Raw genomic sequence first — 25,867 nt, 5'->3', positions numbered from 1 at the left:
AATAACTACTTGTGCCATGTAGTTTGAGAGGGAAAGATCACCATACAAACTGAAATCTAATTTTTCTGAAAATTTGTGCATTTTTTCTTGAATTGGGCTGGTAAGTGAGATATGCTGGCAATGGAATAAGACAATTTAAATTTAAAATATGAGAAAACAACCACAGTCTCTTGTTTCACATGCATAATATCTAAAGTAATCATCTTATTTTAAGGGTTAAAATACTCATTCCATTGTCAGGTCATCTTATTTACATACTCAAATTAAGCACAAAGCACTTATTCTAAGCAATGTGTACTCATAGAGTCTTGAGATATTCAGATACTAATGATTAAAAATAAAGCCGGTTTTTGCCCATACCAAAGCCAGAAGTTTGATGTCACTCTGGGAGATCGGCTAACCAACATGGTGGTTATACATACTGAAACGGAGAGTGATGGCAACGAAAATACATATGAACCTTTGTGAAGTGAGTAATTTCTTTAGCTCCTGTTAGGCGGGAGCCAATCACCAGGTGTGACGTTTATGTTTTAGTGGCTGTAGCTGAAGCATGCGGTTGCTATGGTGTGTTTCTATGGCTGAACGATCTGCTAATTTTTTTTTTTTCCATTTGTTAATTATAACTGTCCTGGCTGTGAAAATAATGATAGCACTGTTCCTGTTATTAACTTACTTTTTATCCCATCTTTAAAAAAGATCTTACTTGCATCTGTATTCATATTGTGCATACCAAGAACCAGAACCGGAACAATGAAGACAACTCCATGTTTGGTTTTTGGACTTCAAATGCAAACTCCATGTGTGCATTTTGTACTATACTTCACTAATAAAGAATAGCAAACTTCCAGAAGACACTAAAGGTACTAAAGGCCCAAGATGCTTTAAGGCTAAAAACCCTTTTTTTTAGGGTTCCCTTTAACTGTTCTAATTTAAAGTGAAACTTCAGTAGATTCAGTTTGTAGTGAAACTGGTCTTTGCTTTCTCTTCTTAAGTTCTATTTCTGTTCCCCACTTAGTGTTATTCTGTTACTAAAATTTTAAATTACACATTGTACAATCCTCTCACTAATTAGATAAAAACAGATGTTTGTTCACCTTGACCATCAGTTTCAGTCTTACTCTGGAGCAGGATTTTAATCAATTTATCAGTAGCTTGAGACATTGCAGGCGTTTCTGTGCAGAGGTATGTGAGCCATCTTGTGCTACTTTCCTTAATAATCTGACATTTAAACTTTTCCCTAACATGTAGATTTTGTATTTCAACTTCAGTCTGAGGAATACGGTGCTTTCTTTAAAATCCTGAGGGCCGCAAAGTCAACCCTAAGTGCAAGTGTGAGATATTCCTCCTTGTTAACAGTTCTTTAAGAAGAATTCAAAGCATATCCACTTCTATGTAAAAGGAAACCCAAATAGAGCAAACTGATTATTCATGCTAAGTATGAAATCCTCACAGTATAAACCTAATCTTAACACCATTGACTCACAGTTTTACTGTCTTAGGACTAAATAAAAACAAAGTAGATATTTAATTTTTTACAAATATAATAATAAGAAACTGATATTAGCTGCTTCAATGGTTAAGCTCTTTCTTCTGGTAAGCAGTCTCCGGCTAGTTGCTTAATAGACTTTATGCTGTTTTTATCTCTGGGTCTTTTTCACAAGATCAGATCAACAAACGGAATGGTGCAATTGGCGTAAGGACAATATATGTCCTATCTGAACATTTAACTTTAACTTTTTAACAGTAAAATATTGTCATGAAAATGAATAATCTGATCCTGCAGGACTTTTCAGGGCTTGAGGATGGTGTCCCAGCAGGGCCGGTTCTAGCCCTTTGGTTGCCCTAGGCGAGATTGAGTTTTGCGCCCCCCCCCACACACACACACACACACACACACCCCACCCCCCACTGTTCCAGTTCAATTAAATCATTTGAACATAAATACAAATGAGATAAACAAAATTTTCCTCTAAATAAAATATATCAGGTATATTTACCCTGATTTCTGACATTGATTAGTGATTAAAGAAAGGATTAACCCTCTACAAACAAAAGTGCTTTTATGAATACCATTACAAAATTAAAAGTTTGAAGTTGTTGTTTTTTTTTTGTTCACATATTCTATGATGTTTTTAACAGAACTGGTATTGCTTCTATTGCTTAACAAGTGAGCATAACAAAAACGTTTCTAGCCTTCAATAAACATGGCTAATGTAATAGGCCACTTCGAAATGACATAAAACTAACTAGAATATATTTTCACAATTGTTGATTGATGTATTGTCTACTGTCACTTTTCATCATGTTTTTAGTGATTAGGAAAATATTTAACAAATAAATAATTGTATTTTAAATTAAATGTAATTTTTAATAAATGTTGGCATCAGTAGTTTAATTATATATAGAGCAATATACAACTGTATTACTCATGTTTCTCGCCAAAAACAAAATTTCCCGTTTTCTTTACGTTACACTTGAACGCATCATGGTAACCTAATTGTCATTTTACTGAGCCAATCTGAACACATCATCACGCAGCACGTCTGAAACTTTATTTACTTTTTAAGCTAACTAGCTTGTATGCTGCCGATTACAAGACGGATTTCACAATTAATATTTTTAACTGACCGGACAAGCTACAAAGTCTGTGTGCGCTCACCAGTGGTACTCTGAGTGGATGATGAAGACGGGCCGACTGCGGCAGCAGCTGGAGGAGTCTTACTTTTAATATCTGTTTGCTTACAATTTCATTCCAAAATATTGGTGTACGTGCTGCAGTGATTGACGTCACGACTTCCGGGTTGGAGAGCGCTTGAAAAGTGATCAGAATCTTCTCCGATTTTCTCTTAAATGTGAAAAAAAAAATAAAAAAACGGTGGTATATTTATTTGTTCATATTGTACTATTTATATATACGTAAGGTTAAGTCAAACTGACCGACGCTTCATAACCGGTTTAATTCGCTTTTTTTTCTAATTCTATGATTAATGGGAAGTAAGCCTAAGGGCGACGCTAGAGGGCGCCCCCCAACACATTTGTCGCCCTAGGCAATTGCCTATCTCGCCTATAGCAATCGCCGGCCCTGTGTCCCAGTATAATTACATCGTTGAGGTATGTGTCTCCTGATGTTAAGGTGTCTCCACCACAATAAGGTGTTGAGCCCCTTAAGGGTTTGAACAGGTGGGGAAATGTAAAATTATTCATTGGGTACATTGTGATGAAAGATAAAGAAAGTAGCTGGTGAATCTAAAGTGCTACTTGAGATTATCTTTCCACTACGTGATGAATGACAAACTCAGTACTTCATGCAAGAGGTGGGGATGATGTAACAGAGAGGGAAAAAAAGCCACAGGAATACTTTACACTGCCAGATGACCCGACCTTGGCAGGAAGAGATGTATGGCAGTCTTTGCAGAGCCACACTTTCTGTTGACCTGCTGCTGATGTTAACAGTTTTAATAGCATCCTGAATTAATTCATTGTAACAGGACCTCATTTCAGTGCTGATAATAAAAGCTGTTCAGAGTTCCCAACCCCCTCACAGGAGAGACCACAAATATTCTGGTGACCCGGTGATGATCCTAAGGGATCAAGTGCTTGGCAAAGACACAAAAAGCCTGGGAGAAAGCACCATTGTAAGCAAGACTGGAGATTTTCCAAGAGAAGCGGCAGAAAGAGAGATTGAAAGAGGCAGATGTTTGCCTGAGGAGAGACAGAAACAGTTCAGAGAAGTGCCTCTTAAAGAGATGATTTTTTTTTCAGTTAAGGGGAGAAGATTTGGGAAGGTCACTCCACCAGTGGATTGCTGGCAGGGACATTCTGACTGAAACTCAACAGGGACATGACCAAACTGTCGCAGTCGGATGAGATCTGGAACAAAGAGTAGTCTCTGTGGGAGACCACGTGGACAGATGTTACAATCCCTAAAGGAAGTGCTCACATCATTATGAACTACTGTATTTTTTAAGCATAACACATTTTAATACTGGCTATTTACATACACGGACATTATAAATATCTTATGGACTTTGCTGGATTCTAAGTTTTTTAATTTAACCTTGTGTTAATAAAAAACAAAAACAAAAAAAACAATTTATCTATAAGGTAAAGCTGTTAGGTGCTCTTGATTAAATCCTGAACATAAAGCCAAGCAGCAGAGACATAAGCAATGACCTTAGAAAAGACGTTGCTGCTTTTAGTCATGGTTACAAAGTATTTCCGACCAATTGAAATCCATCATTTGACAAGGAGGAAAATTATTCACAGATGGGAAACATTTCTGCTGCAAATGTGATCAAGAATGGATGTTCCAACAAATCACCCCAAGGTCAGATAATTTAATGCTTAAAAATGGTAAAATACCCAAGAGTTCCCTTTTAAAGCCCCACAGTTATCATTTTGAATGTTAAGGTTCAAGAGAAAGCAGTATGAAAAATTACACCACTATGGCTTACATGGAATGGATTAAGGAATGCAAATCTGAAAGGTTTCGACTGATTAACCAGAAGTCTTCCATAGCCTTGTCCTTTGGATAAATGGCCCCAATTGAAAAAGTAATTGCCCCTAAACCTAATAAATGGTTCTTCTGGCAATAGAAACCATCAAATGTTTCCAATATCACCCATGATTGATTTACATTACTGTGGAAGGATTTTGTCCCACTCTTTGCAGATTTACTCAAATTCATCCACGTAGAAGGGAATGAGCATATTCAGTCTGAGATCATCAAGTGTAAACTCTTACTACGCCAAACCAAACCTTCCTCTTGATCCCTGTGAGTAAAGAAAGGATTGTTATTATGACGTTATTTCATGTATAACTAAAGTGGGCTTAAGCTTAATGCATATTGCTGGGTGGACAGGATTTCCTGGTTCAGGGCAAAGGTCATGATCAATTACAGCAAACAGTCCAGATCCTGAAACATCTCAGTCTGAGCTTAATAAAGAATGCCTTAATGAATGTTAAACTGTCCTTTATGTCCTTTTGCTCGGGAGGGTCCTTTATGGAAGACCCAGAGAGACACTGAGAAAGAAAATCAGCCATTTTTAATCTAAAATTTGTATCATGCTATTTGAAATCCAATTTGTAATGTTTTAAATTTAATTATTAAAGAGGAATTGTAAATTGTATCTATTAATACATCATTAAATACTGGGATTTCAAAAAGGTGTTTTCAAATTCTATTTATAGGTGGAAATTTAAAAAAACAAAATTCATTAATAATTCTAATCATACATTTAAAAAGGTTATTCCTTATTCCATTTCCAATAAATATATTGTGACCCTTCTAATCTTTGAGCACACGAATCAAATCTGCTCTTCTTTGTAGTGTTATGATCCAACTATTGATGTCTAACCAATGAAAGCAGCTTTTTTTTTGGGGTTAATTGGGTTTTCAATGCTATCAAGGACCAAAAGGGTAACGGAAAAAGGTACATTTAGTGGGTAAAGCAAAAAGAAAACACAATTTCAAAAAGAAAAACATAAGGGAAATGGACTAAGGAATAACCTTTTCAAATTTGTACTTAGTAAAAGATATATAATTAGATATATGAATTTTGTTTTTAAATCTCCATTTATAAAGACGATTTGAAAATAAATTTTCAAATTCCATGATGAATAAATAAATAGAATTTACTTTTCCTCTTTAAAGGAAAATTCCGGTTTTTAACACTTTTAGCCCATTTTCTGTAGTGTCCAGGATGAAATCGAATGATCGACACCAAAAATTTTGACAGTTGGTCCTGTCTCTGCTATTTGGCTCATGCAGAATCCCCCCCTGGCTGCTTCAGAATGGCTTCCATAGTGCATGTCCGATAATGTCCTTAAAACAACCTTAAACGTTCTTTTTTTTAAATATGCTACTCACCGGGTCGTCATCGCTGTTCAATGACGTTCCAAAAAAAGTTTCGTAAAGAAAAAACGTTCCTGTAGTGTTTTATTTAGCATTTTGTAAATCCCATTGAGTTCTGTTGGAATAGTCAATATCCCTCCGCCACCGGAAACGGAAATGGGGCCTGTTTACGCTTAGTTGTAGTCTTTTCGCAAGGCCCAAGTGTTTCTGCTTCACTCTGTGTACTCCGACGTCGAGGTGCTAACGTCTCTGTTAAACACTTTAAAAAACTCTGAAAATGGAATACGAAAGGTGGATTCTTGAGGAGGACATATTCATATACATTCCCAAAGTATAGAGACATTGTCGCCAACTAGTGGTCTGGAGTGTGCAACGCTTCAGATTCGAACGGGAAGCGGAAGTTTATAAGCGGTTGTGATGTATCGGAAAAAATAGTTCTGGGATTTACAAAATGCTAAATAAAACAAGACAGGAACGGTTTTTCTTCACAAAACTTTTTTTGGAACGTCATTGAACAGCGCTGACGACCCGGTGAGTAGCATATTTTAAAAAAAGAACGTTTAAGGTTGTTTTAAGGACATTATCGGACATGCACTATGGAAGCCATTCTGAAGCAGCCAGGGGGGGATTCTGCATGAGCCAAATAGCAGAGACAGGACCAATTGTCAAAATTTTGGTGTCGATCATTCGATTTAATCCTGGACACTACAGAAAATGGGCTAAAAGTGTTAAAAACCAGAATTTTCCTTTAAATATTTAATTGAAAATGTGCCATTAGAAAATGCTTTTCAAATTGGATTTCAAATTGTATAATCTAAATAATACCCTATAACATGTTGTGTGCAAGAGAGCAAAAACATCAACAGCAAAAAATCAAAAAACAAAAAAAAAGATTTTTTTCACTGAATTCACTCACTGCTAAAAGTACAACAAATTGGACTTTGGCCTAAAAGGAAAAGAAAAATTTTTTCTTAGACTTAAAAATGATGCAAAAGTGAATCTATCAATCTTTTATTTATCATTCTGCTTGGCAATCCAATTTATTTCCAACTTTCCTATTTTATCTATTCACATCCATCTGCTCATCAAAGCCTGACTTGAAAACATTATATATTCATTATAGCAGGCAATGCAAAATAATGAATAAAAAAAAGAAAATAACACTGAATCCTTAAAACGTTTTTCTCTTGAATTTTTCAATGCAAAACCTGTTTATTGAGAAATTCCTTCTGTATGGACATCTAGGGACAAGGGGAGCAAACATTAGTTGAAATCATTATAGTAATTAACCCCAGATTTGTTTTTGATTTGAAAGAAAAGAAGCAGATTCCAAAATGTGTGCTTTTGTAGTGGATTTTTCCTAATAAATATAAACAGTCAAAATAATACACCCAGGCTCAAATATAGCTGCCACTAATAGTATATAACGAATATAAACATGTGAAGGACAGCTGAATAAAGAGCTCTCAGGAAATGTCTTGCACAGGAAGCTATACGGCTCCAACTGCCACAAACTGGAAAATGCTGGAACATTAGGGTCACAATTCATTGTGAAGCTGACATAACATCAGCATGAAAAGCATGACAATTTAAATTGCTTCTGGATAAACGTTTTGTGAAGGAAGACAAAGACTGGGATTTTTTAACCACTACAGTACATGAACGTTTGAGGGGTTAAAGGTTAGGCAAAACCAACTGTCATGCATGGCAGTGGTAGGGTCATGCTGTAGGGGGCTCAATAACGTTGCATTATCGATAAAATAACTATGACAACTACTGCCATTTAGCCTAAAATCAGTTGTCCAATAGATAGTTGGACAACCAATAGTTCAAAATTGTCTGATAATCCAACAGGACACAGAAAGAAACTGGTTTTGAACTGGTTAAGCAGACTAACATTAAGTCATTTCCCAAAGCTCTGACTTCAGCAGTGCTGAAATGCATGGATCACTTAAAACCGATTTTGTTTCTGGTGAAGAACCGTTTGCATTCTGCTCACCAATATACCTGACAATTTGACACCGCCTCAAAGAATAACAGCTGTTACACCTCTGATGAAGGCGGAAGTTACCAACGAAACCAAGAAAAAAAAAGTACTAATAAATATAAAGTTTATTAAAAAATTTCATTCTATCCTCTTACACCCTAAGGCGGTATAAATAAATTTCTGCCTGACAAAAACACACAAAAGTAAATAACTTATAGCCTCAAAGCTATTAGATTTAAGAAGAAACTTTTGGCATGTCTGTAAAGGTAAGATGTCATAGAATGGTTTTCTGGTGTCAGCACCATTGTAGCTTTGACCCTGCCTGAAATATTAGGGACAAAATACAAAATATTTTGCATTTTTTGAACCTCGCCAAAATTTTCTTTGAAATAAACATTGCAAAACACTACCAAAATATTATTTATAGCACAAAAAAGTAGTACAGACTTTCAAATCTAAATGTTGTGTAAAAATATACCAAATTTGGACTCAATCAGATGAATCATATTTATTTTAGAATGGTATTAGTGAGAAATTTCTTAGGCGGAGAGGCCATTTTGGCACATTTATCCATAAATGTCACCAAACTGTGCCAAATATGTTTTTTACATCAATACTGGGGGTTTTGGTAAAATTACGAGGTCACGTAGCAGCTGGACCCGCCGGTGGGTCAGTAGGGTTCAAGGGGCTATTTTCATTATGTGATCATTTCACCATGATATAATAACAGTTTAATTATATATCTAAAAGCCCTGAAGTAATTATAATAAGGCAAAGGATGTTAGGAATCCAATTTGTGTGGGTTGTTTGTGTGTTTTTCTCTCTCCACCACCAGGTGTTGCCCTGTCCTCGTTGGGCCTCCCTGCACACCTGTGGCTCGTTGGATCATTACTGGAGGAGTATTTGAGCAGTGGGCTGTCACTAACTCGACGCCAGAGCGTTTGCCAGTTTTGGGTTCTTTAGCCAAGCTGAGATTAGCTGAGTCTAACCTAAGCTTTGTTTCTCTGAATCTTATCTAGTTTTTGTCTTTGCTCTTCAGCAGGAAGCCTTCCTGAGTAACTGACGTGAGTCCCTCTCCAGTAATATTTAAGCCAAATTTCCTACGGTACTTGATCACTGTGATCTCCCCTTCAGACTTTCCAGTTCCGGTTCACCAGTCCACTGAGTTCCAGATCCAACTTCTGTTATTAATCTACATTTAATAAACCTGTTAAACTTTTTCCCTGGGCTCTGAGTGGTTCTCTGCATGTGGGTCAGATTGGTTAAACCAATCATGACAAAGGATAGGTATGTGTAAACTTCCTACTGCAAATACAATAAGATGTATTTATGTTAATGTATGGAAAGTAAGTATATAACACGGCTGGACTGAGGATGATCTCTTGAAAGCTCATTAGGGGGTCATTAGAGGAGGAGGAGACAACTGATTGTTAAAACCTCAAAAGAGAGTAAAATCAAATCCCAAATTGATTAATGTATTTCATATAAGTTGAGCATTATTGGATTGGCAATAAACTGCTAAATAAATGAATTTCACATTTAAATTTAAAATATTTTAAAGAGGTGTCAATATTCCTTTCAGCTGTGACTGAACGATGAACTGGAATCAGATGAGGGAGTTTATCATTTAAAAAGATTATGTAACTTTACAATTGCTCATACCTGAAGAGGTCATGAAAAAAAGCAATCAAATCTTCCCCTCAGAGTTTGGAAATGACCCAATGTTAAATATATTTGCTACTAAAGAGAAAGTGCATTCGATTTCGTTATTATTTTTCCATCCGAGAGTCCAATATGAATCCCAGACTTTGTCAAATCTCAGAGATTTAAAAGTTAAGCCTGGAAGAAAAACGTGTTCAGGGATCACATTTATCACTCTTAACATGAAGAATGTGTTGTACTTTCCAGCTCTTCATGGCTGCTTGGCACTTTAGAGACATAATGAAGACTAATTGCATCAGCAGGTTGTGTTAGACAGGTTCGCACTACAAATGAAGGAAAGACCAGGATCTTACCACTAACACAAGGATCATGGGACCTTGGTAGATGTAGTCAGTGTAGACACCGGGTCGCTTCCCAAACCAGCACCTGAAAAACCAACAAAAGCATTTTGTCAAGATAAGATACGGCTAAACAAGATAAATTGGAGTTTCATTACCTAATATTCAGCAGTATCGTGTCTATTCAAAGTATCTTTGCAACAGATGAAACAAAAAAATGCAAGACATTGTCTAAAAATAGAGAATACAGAATAGAACAATAAATATACACAGTGCCCTGCAGCTCACAGAATCAATTAATTATGTTGAGGATATTTCATGCAATTTTTTTGTTACTTTTAGAAAATTGTTGCAACCATTTTATTTTCCAGGTCCTGATGGTGTCAGTCACAGAGCCCAGAACAACATATATACCAAAGGTAGAATTTTTCACTATTTCATCGATCATAGCTTTTTTCACTTTGAGATTATGCAAAAGCTAAACTTATTTTAAGGGTTGCTGCTAAGTGGGCCTTGTATGTATTGCTAAATTTGATCAGTAGTTTTTCTTTTTAAATTGAATTATTTCAATGTGAAGCCAAAAAAAAAAAAAAAAAATCCAGTTCTGTTTTCTTGCCCTTTGTCTGTATTTTCCTGTAGACTTGTTCACTGTAGCTAATGGGCAAACAAACCAACTCTCTAGTATCTGTTAACATACATGGCCGTTAAATTTGATTTTAATACATTTGGTGCTCCAGTGAGTTTTCCTTGCAGCAGGATGGTCCAGTGGGAGGGAATCACTATCACTTTGTGGTAATAAAGCAACATGACCCATACATCCAAATAGTCTCAAGAAAAAACCAGGCTCTGCATCCTCTGGGATTTTGTTTCATGTTTTTTTTTTTATTTTGCCAACAATCTAAAAAAAATAAATCATCAGACTTGTTCAGAGGATATTCTTACCCTGGTAATACACGGAAAAGGAGAAAAAGCGCTCCCAATCAAAAGGAAAATGGTGTCAGCACTTATAAATAATGCAACCAGTTCTACAATGCTAATTTAATTACAACAGATAATTAATACACATTCATTCTCTTAATGTAATTTGGTTTGCCGTTGGCCTTTTCCTTTTATTACCAGATTAGTTCAGTCTCAAATGTCAAAAACGGTGTTTAGAGTCAACAACTTACTTCTCGTTGTCATAGTACAGCTTCCCGATGGCCCACGCCACAATTATAGGGAAAGGTATACCTGAAGGGTGAAAAAAAAACACACACAGAGTGATGGATTCCTCTTCACCCTTCTCTGCTAATCAAGTCACATAGCTTTTCAGGGATTTTTCACTGAAATATGAAATTCATGTCCTTTTTTTCCAGCCAGAGCATCAACGCCTGCCAAGTACTGTCAAAAGGAATAGCTGTTTGCATGCCGCTATCCATAGATGCATGCCAAGGCTTGTCACCATCCGAATGTTTCTGTGTGTACGAATAAAGAGCAGATGATAATCCAGGGGGATGTGATGATTTACAGGCTTATAGAAGTTTAATAAGGCATACAAACAGCAATTACCAACATCTAAATGACACTAACAGAGGCATCAAATGGCCTTACAAGCTTTCACGTCACACATTCGAAGCTCAAGTTTCCTAATCTTGAGAGACTTTCTGCCTTATTAGTCACTGACCTCAGCAGTGAAACGCTAGACCTCAATAAGGTTTACTCACAAAGCCCCATCCAATCAACCAACCTTTATTTTTGTGATAAAACTTTGGGATCTCAAAGCTAGAAAGTTACTTAATGCTAGAAAAAAGTGAGCTTTTATTTGTGGTTTTCACAGCAGCTCTGGAATGTACTGCCATCATCTCATAATGCAGAACGTTCCTGCAGCAAATGCAATTTGGCCAACACACAATACACCTAATCTCAGCACTATAGAGCCTGGCTTGACAGTTCCAAACGGAGAGCTTGTGAATTTTTCACGATACATTTCCCAGCTGCCACACGAAATCCCAGTGTCTCCATCCAGTTAACTCTCCTATTGTTGGCAAAAATTTCATCTGACCTTTAGTTACGTCTGCTGGGATTAAACGAGCACAAAGTGAAGACTTGAGCATTCAAACCGTTTATCGTGAAACACAATTTCTCCCAATAAAATGACAAAAAAAACCAACAAAATAAGCATATTACCGTTTATGTCAGATTAGTTTTTTCAAACTTACTGAAAGATAATAGGTAGGTAATTTGGATGATTATTTTACTATAAAACGTTTTACTTTAATCTTCTATCATTAAAACATGCAAATGCATTTTTTAAGCCAAAAAGATGAGTTGTCAATTCCAAATAATGTTTTGTAAATCTGCAAAAACGTTTTGTTTGGTTTTCAGATCTAGTTTAAGTTATATATGTTGCATTTCTCATTAAATGTAGAAGTCTGGAAACAAATTTGTCTTGGTTTAATTTCTTTTGCATGAAAAGCCTTGAATTTTACTAGAGGTTTGAAGATCATTGCTTCTACATATAGCAATGCGATCTTAAGATCCTTCTAAAATATTTTTTTTCATTCGATTTTTTTAAAAGACCAGGGTTACCACAAAATAAAACTGTTTTAAATTCGACATTTCTTTAAAGTTAAGATTAATTGCTGATGTTAGCTTCTGTAATGAAAAACATAACTAACCCAATAATAAGCAACATTTAAGCATGTTTCTGCATGATTTTAGATGGTAGATAATTTTTTAAAGATTCTTGATTGTATCTAAACCCGAACAGCAATAATCTCAGCAATAATTCATTTTTAAACCCCTTAGCAAACAGCACAGTTTTCTGTTGTCTTGTTTCAATTTGTCTAAAAATACATAAAAAAGTCAGTTGTACTTCAGGAGAGCCAATGTATGTTCTGCACATTTGATGATAATATTGTTCCTTATTTATCTGACTTCTCCCTTCTTTCTAGTTGCCATTATTAACTTGAACCTGATCCTACATCTAGGGCTGCAGCTAACGATTATTTTTTGAAAATCAATTAATCTGTAGATCATGTTTTCCATAAATTGATTAATAATCGGATAGCCAAAGGTTCCTTAAAGAAGATTTTTAGACCAGTTGAAAATAAAACGTTTCCACTTGAGGAGTTCTGGATAGAGCATATTGGCAGACGAAAAAGTTTTTTTTTTATGTTAAATGCAACATTTTTATATATATATATATATATATATATATATATATATATATATATATATATATATATATATATATATATATATATATATATATATATATATATATATATATATATATATTTTTTTTTTTATTTTTTTATTTATTTATTTCTTTTTATATATTTACTGTTATAAGTGGGTCACTCTATCAGCTAAAGGCATGTTTTAGAGTCTCTATACTCCAGTTAACGATGAATTGGTTACTAAATTAGTTGACGATTATTTCAAAAAAACGATCAACAACGATCAATCCGATTAATTGTTTCAGCCCTACCTACATCAGTTTCAAGTTACTACATTTTTGCAATAACACCACTGTTTACAAAATGTATTTGCCAAAATACGCACTGGCAAGGGTTAAAGTTTTTATACATCTAGATTTGAGTATTTCACAGATGTTCGTACACCAGCCGATGCAGATGAACATCCACTTGCGGAGCTTGTCAGTAGAGTATGTGAGCACGATGGCAGTGTGGAGGTAGCAGCCTTCTCCAAACATCCAAAAAAAGTTGGTGGAGTGGAAATAGTTGAATGATGCAGTGACAAGACGACACCAAATCTGAGAAAATAAAAAAATACAACAGGTAAACCTACATCTGCAGAAAGAAATTATCCATGTAATTAGATCAACAAAATTTTTTTCATGACATTTTCAAGCAATTATTTAATGAAATCATTTTAATATTCAGACTTTGGCCGATCTATTATCTCATTCCCTTTAAGTCTTCTAATTCATAGTTCAATGAACATATATTGTATGCTTTTGCCAAATAGATTATATTAGATCAACTATTAATAACGTAAGATCTTAAGAATATTTGCTACTTATGTTTTATAAATCTAAAAGAATTATTGAAATGTTGGTCATCTTTAGCAAAACACTATTTTCTGAACTTTGATTGGTGAGTTTAATTTTATGAGAGTAATAGTTAACTTGAACTTTGCCAAACCTGAAAAAAAAAAAAAAAAAAAAAATACTTGTTTGGCCAAAATGATTTTAATCAAAGATAAAGTATCAGCATATGGAAACAAGAACAAGTTGGATATAAAGTCAAGACATTTGATGCTGTGATGTTTAGATAAATCACCACTCACCACATTGCTTTCGTGCACCTCGGGGCTCATGGTGAGTTGGACAATGAACCAAGTGGCGTTCCTCAGGATGAAGGCGGTGATAAGGTTCCAGTGGATGATGTTTCGGAGGCATCGAATACTCCTGAAAGAAAAACACAGGAGGGAAAAAAAAACAGAGCTCTTACATGATAGCTGAGACCATGTGCAGAACCAGAAATGTACCAATTTAAATCAGAGTCCACCCATCAGATCACTGCTAGATAATAAAAAAAGATTTATCAAAATAATTGGAAGTTTGAGAAAAATCTAGATATTTAATCTCCCAATGCTCCTGATAGCTAACTTGAACATAAAAGTATGATTTAAATGTTGTTTTTCCACTCGTGTCATGTGCTTAAAGTGCACTATTTTTTTAATGATGTAAATAAACCGACCCTGGGATGCAATTAAAGAATCTGCCTAAGTGCCTCTAAGCGTGTGTTCCAAAATAGAAACACACAGCTGAATGGACAGAACAAGCCAACCCCAGTCATTGTAGTGACAGCCTCATTTGTCGTCACCATCTGACGGCATTATCAGCCAGTCAAGGCTGCTCTCTCTGAGGTTGAGCGCAAGCGACATGATTTATTTTTTAGCACGCATACATTTTTAATAGGTGTCACTTGCACAGGCTTTGCACTGGCTGTGTAGGTGAGCATGACCAGGAATTTTTCAGTTAGTTAGATTAGTGATTTTATTAAGCATCCACAGTAAAAAACAAACAAAAAAAAACTCATCAATACTCCTAAGTAGGATCCCTCAAAGTAACTTAATTAATATGAAAGTTTAAAAGGCTAAAAATAAAAACATTTACAGCTTCATTAACTGTTTTGTTTGAACATTAGGTGTCTCATTTCTCTCTGGTTCTGCTCTAAGGATTAGTGAGGCTGCTGTGCCAAAACTATGGGAGCTTTTTATTTAAAAGGTCATATTAATTATGATGCATGACCTCACTTCCTGTGCCAATGTGCCGTTGGGGCCTGCTGGGTGTTAATTACAGGGAAATGTTGTATTCCTCTGCATACAAACCTTAATGATACACTGCACCGTGCATTAATTGTTTTACTTGATCTTATTAAGCAGCAGTCACAGCAGTTTTTTCAGCACAAGATTACGCCTACCATGTCTGTATTTGAGTAATCAAATGCATTGTGGATGATATTGTAGGACAAATTAGTCCTAAATAAAAGCTTTTTTTTATTTAATGTGACGATTACATGCATGTTATATCTGTCATGATCTGCTGTGATAGCTGGCCTTAATTACTCATGCCGTTCACTTGCTTAACTCTTTCCAACTCCTAATTATCACTCATCTCATCCACCTGCCAGTTGTCCTTATACAGGGCTCAGTCCCAGCTATCATGGCCAGATCATTAGATGTTTTTTTTTTTTTTCTGTTCAGTCTTCCCAGTTTCTGTTGATTCCAAGGTTCATGTCCTGGATCTCGGCGGCCAGTGGAAAGAGGTTTTTGTGTTTGTCACGTCTCCTGTTCATCCACTGGTCCTCCCCTGCTGAATCTTCTGGTTTTTTGGCCCTTTATGCGGGGAGGATCAGTTTTTATTCCAGTAAGCCTAGGTCCAAGGTGGAGACCAGTTAAAAGGTCCTGTTTAAGTACTGCTTCCACGTCCTGTTTCGGCTACCCTCTTCCACTGAGCCTGCCCGTCAGCACCTGATCCTTTCTGCTCCTGTGCGGGCCCGCCTGGTCACGCTTCTGGACTCTGAACCTGCATGGGAGCTCTAGGATGCCTGGAAGCCTGGATCCTGCCTGTTCTGTCTGTTCTTGCCTGTTCTGAATCATTGTCCAGGATCGGCTTCCTGCAAGTTCTCTGGGACTTCTGCACCGGGGACACTCAGTGACGCATGCCGCGTCTGTCTTCAGTCCAACGGCTGGATTGCGCCCCTTTCCAGGGGGATGGACTGAACTGTTAAACCAGAGTGTCAGAGATTGGGCGGTGCCCCGCCCCCCTCCTGCAGCATCCGTGAGCCGCAGATCCTAGCAGCTCCACTTTAGTTTTGTTTTCATTTAATAAACGCTTTGAACTTTCCTACTGACTGTCTCACCTTGAATACTGGGTCCATCTGTCCCGTGTTTATGACAATATCCTTGGAGTAACCTTACGGCCTGAAGGGAGTATTGTGTCAGACATCAAGAAGTAAACGGCCTGTATTTATATATCACTGTAGGAAGTCTTAGGAACCCAAAGTCAACATCAAGGCAGGAGAACTGCATTTCCTATTGACATAATGACTGAAATGACAAAGCATGACTTGGCAACCAACCAGTTACAGGATCTACCCCTAAAATGTACTAAATTTTCAGAAGACTCCCTTTTCCAACATAACCTGAATTTTTGTTTGCAATGTAATGCAGAAAAGCCAAGACTGTCCCAATGAACAATTGCTGTACTTTGCTCGGTGTGATCAATCAGATTATCATTTCTTTCAATTTAAAAAACATATCTGGAGCCCAGACTTATTTGAGGAAACCCAAAGTATCTCATTTCGGGTACTAAATCCTAGAAACATGTTTTCAATGTCAAAACTACTGAGGAAGTCTACAAGCTGAATATTTCATCGTTTCACAAAGTGCAACTCAAACATGATGAAAAAGGGAAATATTTGGGTCATTTGGTCATGGAAGATTCATGTGCTGTGTCAGGACTGTAAGTAGAACATAGAAGGAGATGTGCCGAGCAGACATTTTATACATGAACAGATGAGATCATTTTAAGAGCTTCTTGTGTTCCTATTCATAAAAGCAGAGGTGTCAAAAGAATTTCTATTTATTACTCAAATAGAAGTATAATTCCTACTGTTTGAAAATACTTTTATAGAAGTCAGAGTATCAACTTCAGCTTTTTACTCAAGTAAAAGTGTAAAAGTACCAATTTTAAAACTAAAGTATAACAGCAAAAGTAATGCAGGAGAAAATGTTAAGGATAGATGCTGATACTTAATTTTCTTAGTTTTATAACTATTTGGTAAGTGTCAAATTTAACTTTGCACCATCTTGAAAAACTGTTTATTTTGGTTTGAGAAGCAAATGAAACAAAACTAACAAGTCTATTGTTAAACTGTAAGAAGTAAAAAATAGAGAAGAGTAGAAAGAGTAGAACTAAAAAGTTGTCTACAAAATAATTACTCCAGTGAAGTATAGATAACCAAAATTTGTATTTAATAAGGTAACAAAGTATTTTTACTTTGTTACTTGAGATATCTATGCATAGAAGCAATTAATGTATAAACCCTAACTATTACCGACATATGCCTAACCCTAACTCTTACTTGAACTGAATTCATTCCTTAGTCCTACACCTAACCCCGGCTCAAAGAAAAGAACTTTGCCACATGTAGACCAGGATTTTGGTCCCCATAAGGACATAGGTCCCCATGACTTGACTGTGTAACCAGATTAAACAGATTAAAGTCCCCACACTGTCATAAAAGCAAGTCCATCTGACAAATTCCTTACATATTATATAAGAATCACCAAATATACATTGCAACTACACAGGATTTAGATACTTTAAACTGCCACTGCTGTTCTTGTTAAGTAATCTGTGCGCAGCCTCTCATTAACAGGGAGGCAGTATTGATTCTTCTGCAGCCCGGTCTAAGCACCGAGGACAGGGATTGCAAGCAGAAGAGTTCCCTTACGATCAGAACGTCCTGCGTGGACTCCCCTTCAATAGAGTCATGGTATTGCATAGTAAGCTATTAACTGGAAGAGCATACATCACTTCCAGTCCCCAGTGAGGAGCTTCAGGGTGAAGATTCATTAATGTCAGTTGAGTTCGAGGATTCCTTGTAAACTTTAAGTTCTTAAACGTGGTAATCCATGATTGAATAAAAAAAAAAAAAATCTGATATATCAGGTTTAAGACAAATCAAAACTATTAGAAAAACACAAATGGAAGCAATTTCTATGTTTGCAAAATGATGAAAATAATTCAGTCATTGTGCACAGAGTCTGCTTAAAGTCTGGAAGTTGTTGTTCCACTAAGTTGTGTTACTACTTATGGAAATGTGTGAATGTCAACATCTTGTCCACCTTATAAATCATTAAAGTTGATTTATTAGAAAATATTCACCTGATCTCATTTCATTTTAAAACATTTTCTTTGTATTTAGATGAGTTTTAATGTTGATTTAAACTCATCTAAAAGAATGTGGATTTTTTTAAGTTAAAGTTAAGTTAAATTTGGGTTGAATTTCTGCACATTGCAAAGTTCATTTTCATACATCATGAGTACTTGTTTTTTTTACTGGTGGACAGGGTATCTCCAGCTGGCTAATGCATTTGTTTAAAATCTTCAATGCCATAAGAATGCACCAAAAATAATATAGACAATTAATATAGACCTTATCTCCCTCAGAACGGTGCTGGAAAGAAGTTCATGTGGGTTCATGCTCTTCCAGGAAAAAAAACTGTGCTTGTGCATATTTAACCTTTTTCATCCTGCAGTAGCCCCTCTATTTCCTAGTGCTTCTATTTTTTGTTTACATGGCCCAAGTTAGTGTAATTTAGTAGGTTGATTTTATTCTAAAATTTAACACAACTTTTCCCCAGCTGGTTGCCTGACCTTTCCTGTTTTGCTACTATATTCCCCGACCCTTAACATGCACACGCTAAAGCGTTTGGTCAAACTTAATTCCTCTTTCTTTTTAGCTGCACGGCCTCAGTAACCACACCTGCACTGCACCGGGGCTGATGAGATTTTACACATTAATTTGAATGATTTGGGTTTCTTGCAGTGCAGGCACCACATGTACTGCATTCAGTATGAGCCTGGTGTTTACCACCTGGATTTTCAACAAAGATCTGCAGTCTGTGATCAAACCTGCAGTCTGTTTTTATGGAAGGCGCTGTAATTGTCATGGGCAGTTGTGACTTTTTGTTTTAAAGACACTACCTTAAAAAAGGTTGTGCTGCTAAACAGTTGCCTCACTAATTAGTTAGTTGGTTCTGATAGCTTCCAGCAAAAGTTTAACTACATTAAAAAAGCACAGCAACTAATGCTAGCTACTATATGATTTCAGTTTTTCACCTAGAAATTCAGTATGAAGCTGTATTATTGTTAATCGTAGGTCAGAGAAACCCATGCAACAAATTTATGATAAAGTCTTCTTGTGGTGTTTTTTCGTGAAACTGAAACAAGCCAAATTCAAATCTAATTACATTCAGTCCAATTGCTTCTTTTGTCACTTTCTCATGGGTGAGTGGGCAACTATTTACATCCTATTGTTTTTAAACATTCTAGGACAAGGGTCTGCAACCTGCGGCTCTAGAGATGCATGTGGCTCTTTGGCCCTTGAACTGAGGCTCTAACCAAACCAAATAAGTAATGATTTTAATTACAATGGCGGTTATCATACAATATCTGCATTGAATATCTTTAACAGCATATAACCAGTGATACAAAAGTAACTAAATGTTTTTCAGCTTTATATATTTTTTTGCTGGTTGTGTTGTTCTAAGGCTTTCATAGTTATGGTGCCTCACACAGCTTGACTTATTCTGAAAGATAAAGGTTTTTTTCACATTTAAAATTTAAAATGATCAATTTTCTTTTCAATTCTAAGAATAGAAAATCTTAGTTTTATTTCCTTGGCTTTCTGTCATGATCGCAGCCTGGTAGCTTATCTGATTCACCTGCCATTCCCTTCCTGCTCTCTAAATATCATTTATCTTATTCACCTGCTCCCTCTGCTATATATACGGTTCAGCCCAGCTATTGGGACCAGATCATTATTTGTGTATTCTTTTTTTATTTGTGTTATGTATTCGTGTCAGTTGTTCATGTTTGTTTTCAAGTTTTAGTTAATGTAAGTTGCTGATTCATGTCCTGACTCTCGTAGGGCGTAGGATTTAGAGGGTTTGGTGTTTGTCTCCTGATGGTGTCCCGGCTCTTCTCCGCTGAACCCTCAGGGTTTTGGCTCTGCTTGCAGGGGGAGCTCGGGTTCTGGCCCTTCTCCCTGAGGGTTTTGGCTCGGAAGGTGGGGGAGGCCAATTTTAATTCCTGTAAGCCTGTAATTCCGGTACCATGTCCTGTCTCTGTCCCTCAACCACTGAGGCTGCCTGTCTCCATCTGAGCACGCTGCTAGACTCATAAAACTCTGAACCTGGCTTCACACTCTGAGGATTCCTGGAACCCTTGATCTGTCTCTTATTGTTCGGATTGGAATCCCTGATCAGGCTACGGACTCCTGGATCTCTGTACTGTCCGGATCTGAACTGTTTCTCTGTCCTCGATCAGTCTCCTGCCTACTCACTGGTTGCTGCATTGGGGACACTTTGGATGGCTCTGAGCCGCATCTCTTTTGGCAGTCCATGGGCTGGATCTTGCCATCCTCAGAGAGGATGGACTGAACTGTTAAACCAGGTAAGTGATTCACACGGATAATCATCTCCTGCCAGATGAGCGTGGTCACTTACTTGTGTTTCTCCCTCCAGAGTGTCAGTGATTGGGCGGTACCCCACCCTCCTCCTGCAGCCGCTGCGGTCCGCTTATCCTCAGCAGCCTGCATTTCTGTTCTATTCTGTTTGATCATTTCTGTCATTAAACATTTTGAAACTTCCCATTGTCTGACTCGCCTTGAATACCTAGTCCATCTGTCCTGTTTATGACAGCTTTCAATAATTATAGAATCTATATAATGGCTTTTGCCAAATTTTATTCTGTGGTGGCTCTTTGTAATTAAAAGGTTGCTGATCCCTGATCTATAAGATTAACTCGGTTCTTTGCAGAGAAATGACTCCCTTGAGTGGCATAAGAAACAACCACTCTTTATTTCAGTGGTTAAGCTATCCAAATTTATAGAAAACACTTTTATTCTATAGAATAGAACTCCCCTCCCCTTCTGTAAACGAAATAAAACATGGAAGATGTAGAGCAAAGGAAATGTAGAAAAATTCAAACAATGTGAGATTCATAAACAAGCAGGGAACAGTTGATTAAAGATGAGAAAAGAAGCATACTTAAACTGTACACATAGTAAAATAACTCAAACATCAGCAGATATATTTGTAAACCGGTTATTCTCAGAATAAAGCCCCATTTATACAAAGAGTCTGATATTATCTCATAAATCATGAAATCTTCGATTTCCATCCTTTCCCTTGATAAAAGTATTTCAAATGTATACTTCCCCAGTATAATTAGAAACATTCCCTAATTTACTTGTTGTTTCAACAAATGTCTTTCAAAAACAAAAAGGTTTTCAGCTTCGAAGCACAAATTAGGAGCAACACAGAGTTTGAGAGCAGTACACATGCTTTGGGGAATCAATGTTTATTGAACACTAAGTAAAGCTTTTGTTATTAATTTAAAATCTATATCAGTGTGTTTAAATACAAATTTCTCTTCAAAGACACAGATATTGGCTTTTGCTTTTAATCCTTCTTAACCTCCAGTTCATATAAAGGTGCTAAATGTTTTTCTTTCAATTAGTGTAAATAGTTTGGGGGCTTATCTTGTCAGCTGGAAAGCACAAACGCTTGTAAGTGTTAATTAAAACATACTAGAGTCACTAGTATGTTCAAGGTTTAAAAAGGACTCAACAAGAAAGGCTCTTGTTTTCTTCTAAACAAGAGCTAGAAGAAAATTACAAAGCCCTGGCAAAAGAAGTTTGTAGGAAAAACCACTAAGCTGGATAAGGTTAATACAAAACCTCAGGTGTAGAGAGCCGGAAAGGATGGACTCTATCAGCAGCAGGATCACATAGCAGGTAATAAAAGATAAGCAAAGCCCTCGTTAATAATCCAAAGACACAATAAGTGGAGATATCCAGAAGGAACCCCACATAGGCCGGCAAAATGAAATTCCAAGCTCTGGCTTGAAGGAAACAGCTGCCAGCAGCAATTTTCTGAGACACTCCGATCTTTCCCTCCCAATATTAGAAAGGAATCTGGAGGCTGTCCTTTGCCATCCAGTGATAGAGTTTAAAGTTTTTCACACAAATTGCTTTTAAGCTGCTAGAGATAAGCAATGTTGTTAATGTTACTAGAAACCCCTAATAGATCTTATCTCAAAGGTTTTCCTTCTAATTTATGATTCTTTGGTTGATCAGTCACCATAGAGGACTCGTCACAGCAAGCTTAGGTTGGCGAACAAAAGGCTTTTGAACTTGCTTGATTAGATTGAACCCACCTTGGTTTGATTGGGAACTTTTTTCAGTTACTATTAGCTCAGGCTGGACGTTATCAACATCCAGTGTGATAACCTCAGCTGCAGAAAAGTTGCTTTGATTTGCTAAATACTTAGATGAATTGAGTTTTATTTCTGAAAATTTTTTTTGGGTTACAATATCCTCTTATGTTAAAAAAACGTACGCTGCTAACGCATTTTACTACCGCACTTCATAGGACAAAGCTCAGACGATGTGTAGGTATTTAATGGGGGCCCTATAAACCTGGATTAACAGGTATATAGGTTACCATTTAAGACCAATCTAGCAGACCAATCTAACTATAAAGAAACCAACAAAAACCTAAAATATTTAAACCTGGGTTGGAGCAAAATCCGTATCCTCCTACTGCCTGGGCTATAACTGTTGGGAGCTGGAGAAATACACCTTTTCTCCAGCAGAGTCCGCCCTGGATCCTCCCTGCTGAGCTGCTCTGCACACCTGCAGCTAATGATCTCATCTGGAGGACCTGGACTACTTAAGCTGCCTTCAGACCTTGCCTCGACGCCGCAGTGTCTTAATCAGTTGGTTAGCACTTAAGCCATAGATCCCTAGTGAACCAAGTCTCCTTTGAGTCCAACTTGGATTCTATCCCTTTTGTCTCTGCTTCCAGGTTTCCTGTTCTTTCTCCTGTGAAGCTCTGGAAGAGCTTAACCTGCCGAGCCAGCCCTCCGAGCCAAACCTGAAGACTCTCTCTCTGGATCTCCTAGCAGCTCTGGATACCGAGCTGGAAACACAAGCCAAGGTCAAAACAGCCTTTAGAAGTAAGACGCTGAAACAGCTTAAGGACTCTGCCAACCCAAGCTTTCTCCGGACCCAACAGTTCCGCTCCCAAAGCCTCCTCTACGTTCATCAAGGTACAAACCTGAACACAATCAGTCAAGTCTCAACCAAGCCTTCGCTAACCAAACTGTCTTTCTCACAGACGCCAGTGAACCGGTCCCAGCCCAGAACCATTGCATCAGCCTTTATTATATGTGTGAACTTGCCAATAAACTCTGTTAAACTTTCCATCCGTGTCGTCAGTGTTCTGCATATTGGGCCTCCCTGAAACCCATCATGACAGAACACTGCGGCCAAACACAAGGCCCAGCAGATGATCTCCTCCGCCGATTGCAAGAACAAGATGTCCAAATACAAGGACAAACTCAGACCCTCCGTGAGTTGTACCGTCTGGTTGATATGCATAATCATATGCTTCAAAGCTACGCTAACTACGTGAGTAATGCTAACACCGCTCCAGCAACCCAACCATTTCCGGGTCCAGTTCCTCCGCCGAGGTCACCGGCTGTGACGTCATCCGAGTTCCGCCCAAGTCTCCCAGAGAAGTTTTCTGGTAACGTAACTGATTGCAAGGGATTTTTATTTCAATGTCGTCTCATTTTCCAGAACTCTCCTGGCAGTTTTCCCACGGACCACAAGAAAATAACGTTTATCCTTTCCCAGTTAACAGGAAGAGCTCTGGCTTGGGCTCAAGCCAGATTTGCCTCAGATGAAAGCTTAAGCTGTCACTATTCAGATTTCGTTTCTGAATTTTCCCAGGTATTCAACCAAGACACTGACCAAACCCTTGATTCTCGAGCTCTGCTTCATTTAAAACAGGGAAATTCTTCTGTGGCCGAATTTTCTATAAATTTCCGGGTTAAAGCAGCTGCTTCCGGATGGAACCAGGGTGCTTTAAAGAGTGCTTATTTCGAAGCATTAAACGAAAATATTAAGGATGAGTTGGCCACCCGCGATGAACCGGCTACACTCGAAGAACTAATCCAATTAACTATAAAACTGGACAACCGAATTCGGGCCAGAAACAGCCGCAAACATAAGAGTTTGGCATTATTTTCCTCTGCCCCCGCCTCTAATAACGTGACTGTTGTTTCTACCCCCACAGAACAGTTATCCAGACCAAAGCCAAAGAGCCAGCCTCTCCCTTTGCCTGTTCAGGCTACTCATCCTGGAGAAACTGAAATGGAGCCGATGCAGGTTGGACACACAAGGTTGTCTCCTGAGGAAAGGCAAAGGAGATTTTTGGGCAGACTTTGCATTTATTGTGGTGAGAGTGGACACTTCATTGCTTCCTGTCCAGAAAAATCAAAAGCCGGGGCCCGTCAGAGGTTTTGAGGAGTCTGACGGGCCATGAAGAAAATGAAAAACCTCCTCGTCTTTTGCTTCCTGCCACGTTGTTTTTCCTCTACCAGAGCCTCTCTCTTTCAGCCTTCATTGATTCTGGATGTGAACGTAATTTAATAGACTCTGATCTCGTCCAACAGCTCCAAATTGCTACGGTTCCTTTAACCCAGCCTCTCAGAGTCTCTGCGATTGATGGGAAAAAACTTCATCAAGTCACCCACCAAACTCAACCCCTTGAACTTCTAATCTCAGGTAACCATCGAGAGTCCATAACCTTCTTTGTTTTTTCATCCGCATGTTCCCCACTGGTACTGGGTTATGAATGGCTGGAGAAGCATAATCCCCATATTAATTGGGCCGATCGTCATGTGGAGTCCTGGTCCACATTGTGTCACGAGACCTGCCTCCGTTCTGCAGCTCCCGCTGTGGGGTCCCCTAGAGGTGGGGGGGAGATGGACGTCCCTGACCTTACTTCGGTACCCCCTGATTACCATGATTTGGCTCCTGTTTTCAGTAAGGTCAGTGCTTCGTCCCTTCCACCACACAGACCATACGACTGTGCCATCGAGTTATTACCCGGTGCTCCGTTACCCAGCAGTAGACTTTATAACATTTCCAAACCAGAACGTGAAACAATGGAAAAATACATTAACGAGTCGCTAGCTGCAGGAATAATTCGCACTTCTTCATCCCCGTTGGGCGCAGGATTTTTCTTTGTTGGAAAAAAGGATGGTTCTTTGAGACCCTGTATAGATTATAGAGGCCTGAACCAAATCACTATCAAAAACAAATATCCTCTTCCTCTTCTCGCCTCAGCCTTTGAGCCTGTACAAAGAGCTACCGTTTTCACAAAGCTCGATTTAAGAAATGCCTATCATCTCCTTAGGATACGTGAAGGAGATGAATGGAAGACGGCATTTAAGACTCCTTTGGGCCAGTTCGAGTATTTGGTCATGCCTTTCGGCTTAACAAATGCCCCCGCATGTTTTCAGGCCCTAGTGAACGACGTCCTCAGAGACTTTCTCAATGTGTTTGTATTCGTATACATTGATGATATCCTGATCTACTCCAAGAATCTATCTGAACATAAGAGACATGTCCGCCTGGTTCTTCAGAGACTTCTAGAGAATAAACTTTTTGTAAAGGCTGAAAAATGTGAGTTTCACCAATCTTCAGTTACCTTTTTGGGGTTTGAGCTCGAGGGCGGGCAGGTTAAGCCTTCTGAAGAGAAGATAAAAGCTGTTTTAGAATGGCCCGTTCCAGAAAGCCGTAAGCAGCTACAAAGATTTTTGGGCTTCGCTAATTTCTACCGGAGGTTCATCAGAAATTACAGCCAAACCGCCCTCCCATTAACTGCATTAACTTCTTCCAAGAGAGTTTTTCGTTGGTCCCCCGAGGC

General features: G+C 37.8%; 1 protein-coding gene across 1 annotated transcript in view; it reads right to left on the bottom strand.

Annotated features, from left to right (window-relative positions):
• The window catches only part of LOC119775988 (corticotropin-releasing factor receptor 1-like), a 120,801-nt gene that overhangs the window by 11,639 nt on the left and 83,295 nt on the right, over positions 1-25,867 (bottom strand). Inside the window, exons 7-10 of the mRNA XM_038274175.1 lie at positions 14,135-14,255; positions 13,445-13,598; positions 11,011-11,071; positions 9,857-9,929 (exon numbers count right to left, since the gene is read on the bottom strand). Coding sequence (XP_038130103.1) covers positions 9,857-9,929; positions 11,011-11,071; positions 13,445-13,598; positions 14,135-14,255 — 409 coding nt within the window. The remainder of the gene's footprint in view (positions 1-9,856; positions 9,930-11,010; positions 11,072-13,444; positions 13,599-14,134; positions 14,256-25,867) is intronic.

Source organism: Cyprinodon tularosa, unplaced genomic scaffold (genome assembly GCF_016077235.1).
Source record: "Cyprinodon tularosa strain WSP-4 unplaced genomic scaffold, ASM1607723v1 ctg90, whole genome shotgun sequence".
In the NCBI taxonomy this organism is placed as follows: Eukaryota; Metazoa; Chordata; class Actinopteri; order Cyprinodontiformes; family Cyprinodontidae; genus Cyprinodon; species Cyprinodon tularosa.
Note: the sequence above shows the minus strand (reverse complement) of the source record. Positions and strands in the feature narration are given on the sequence as shown.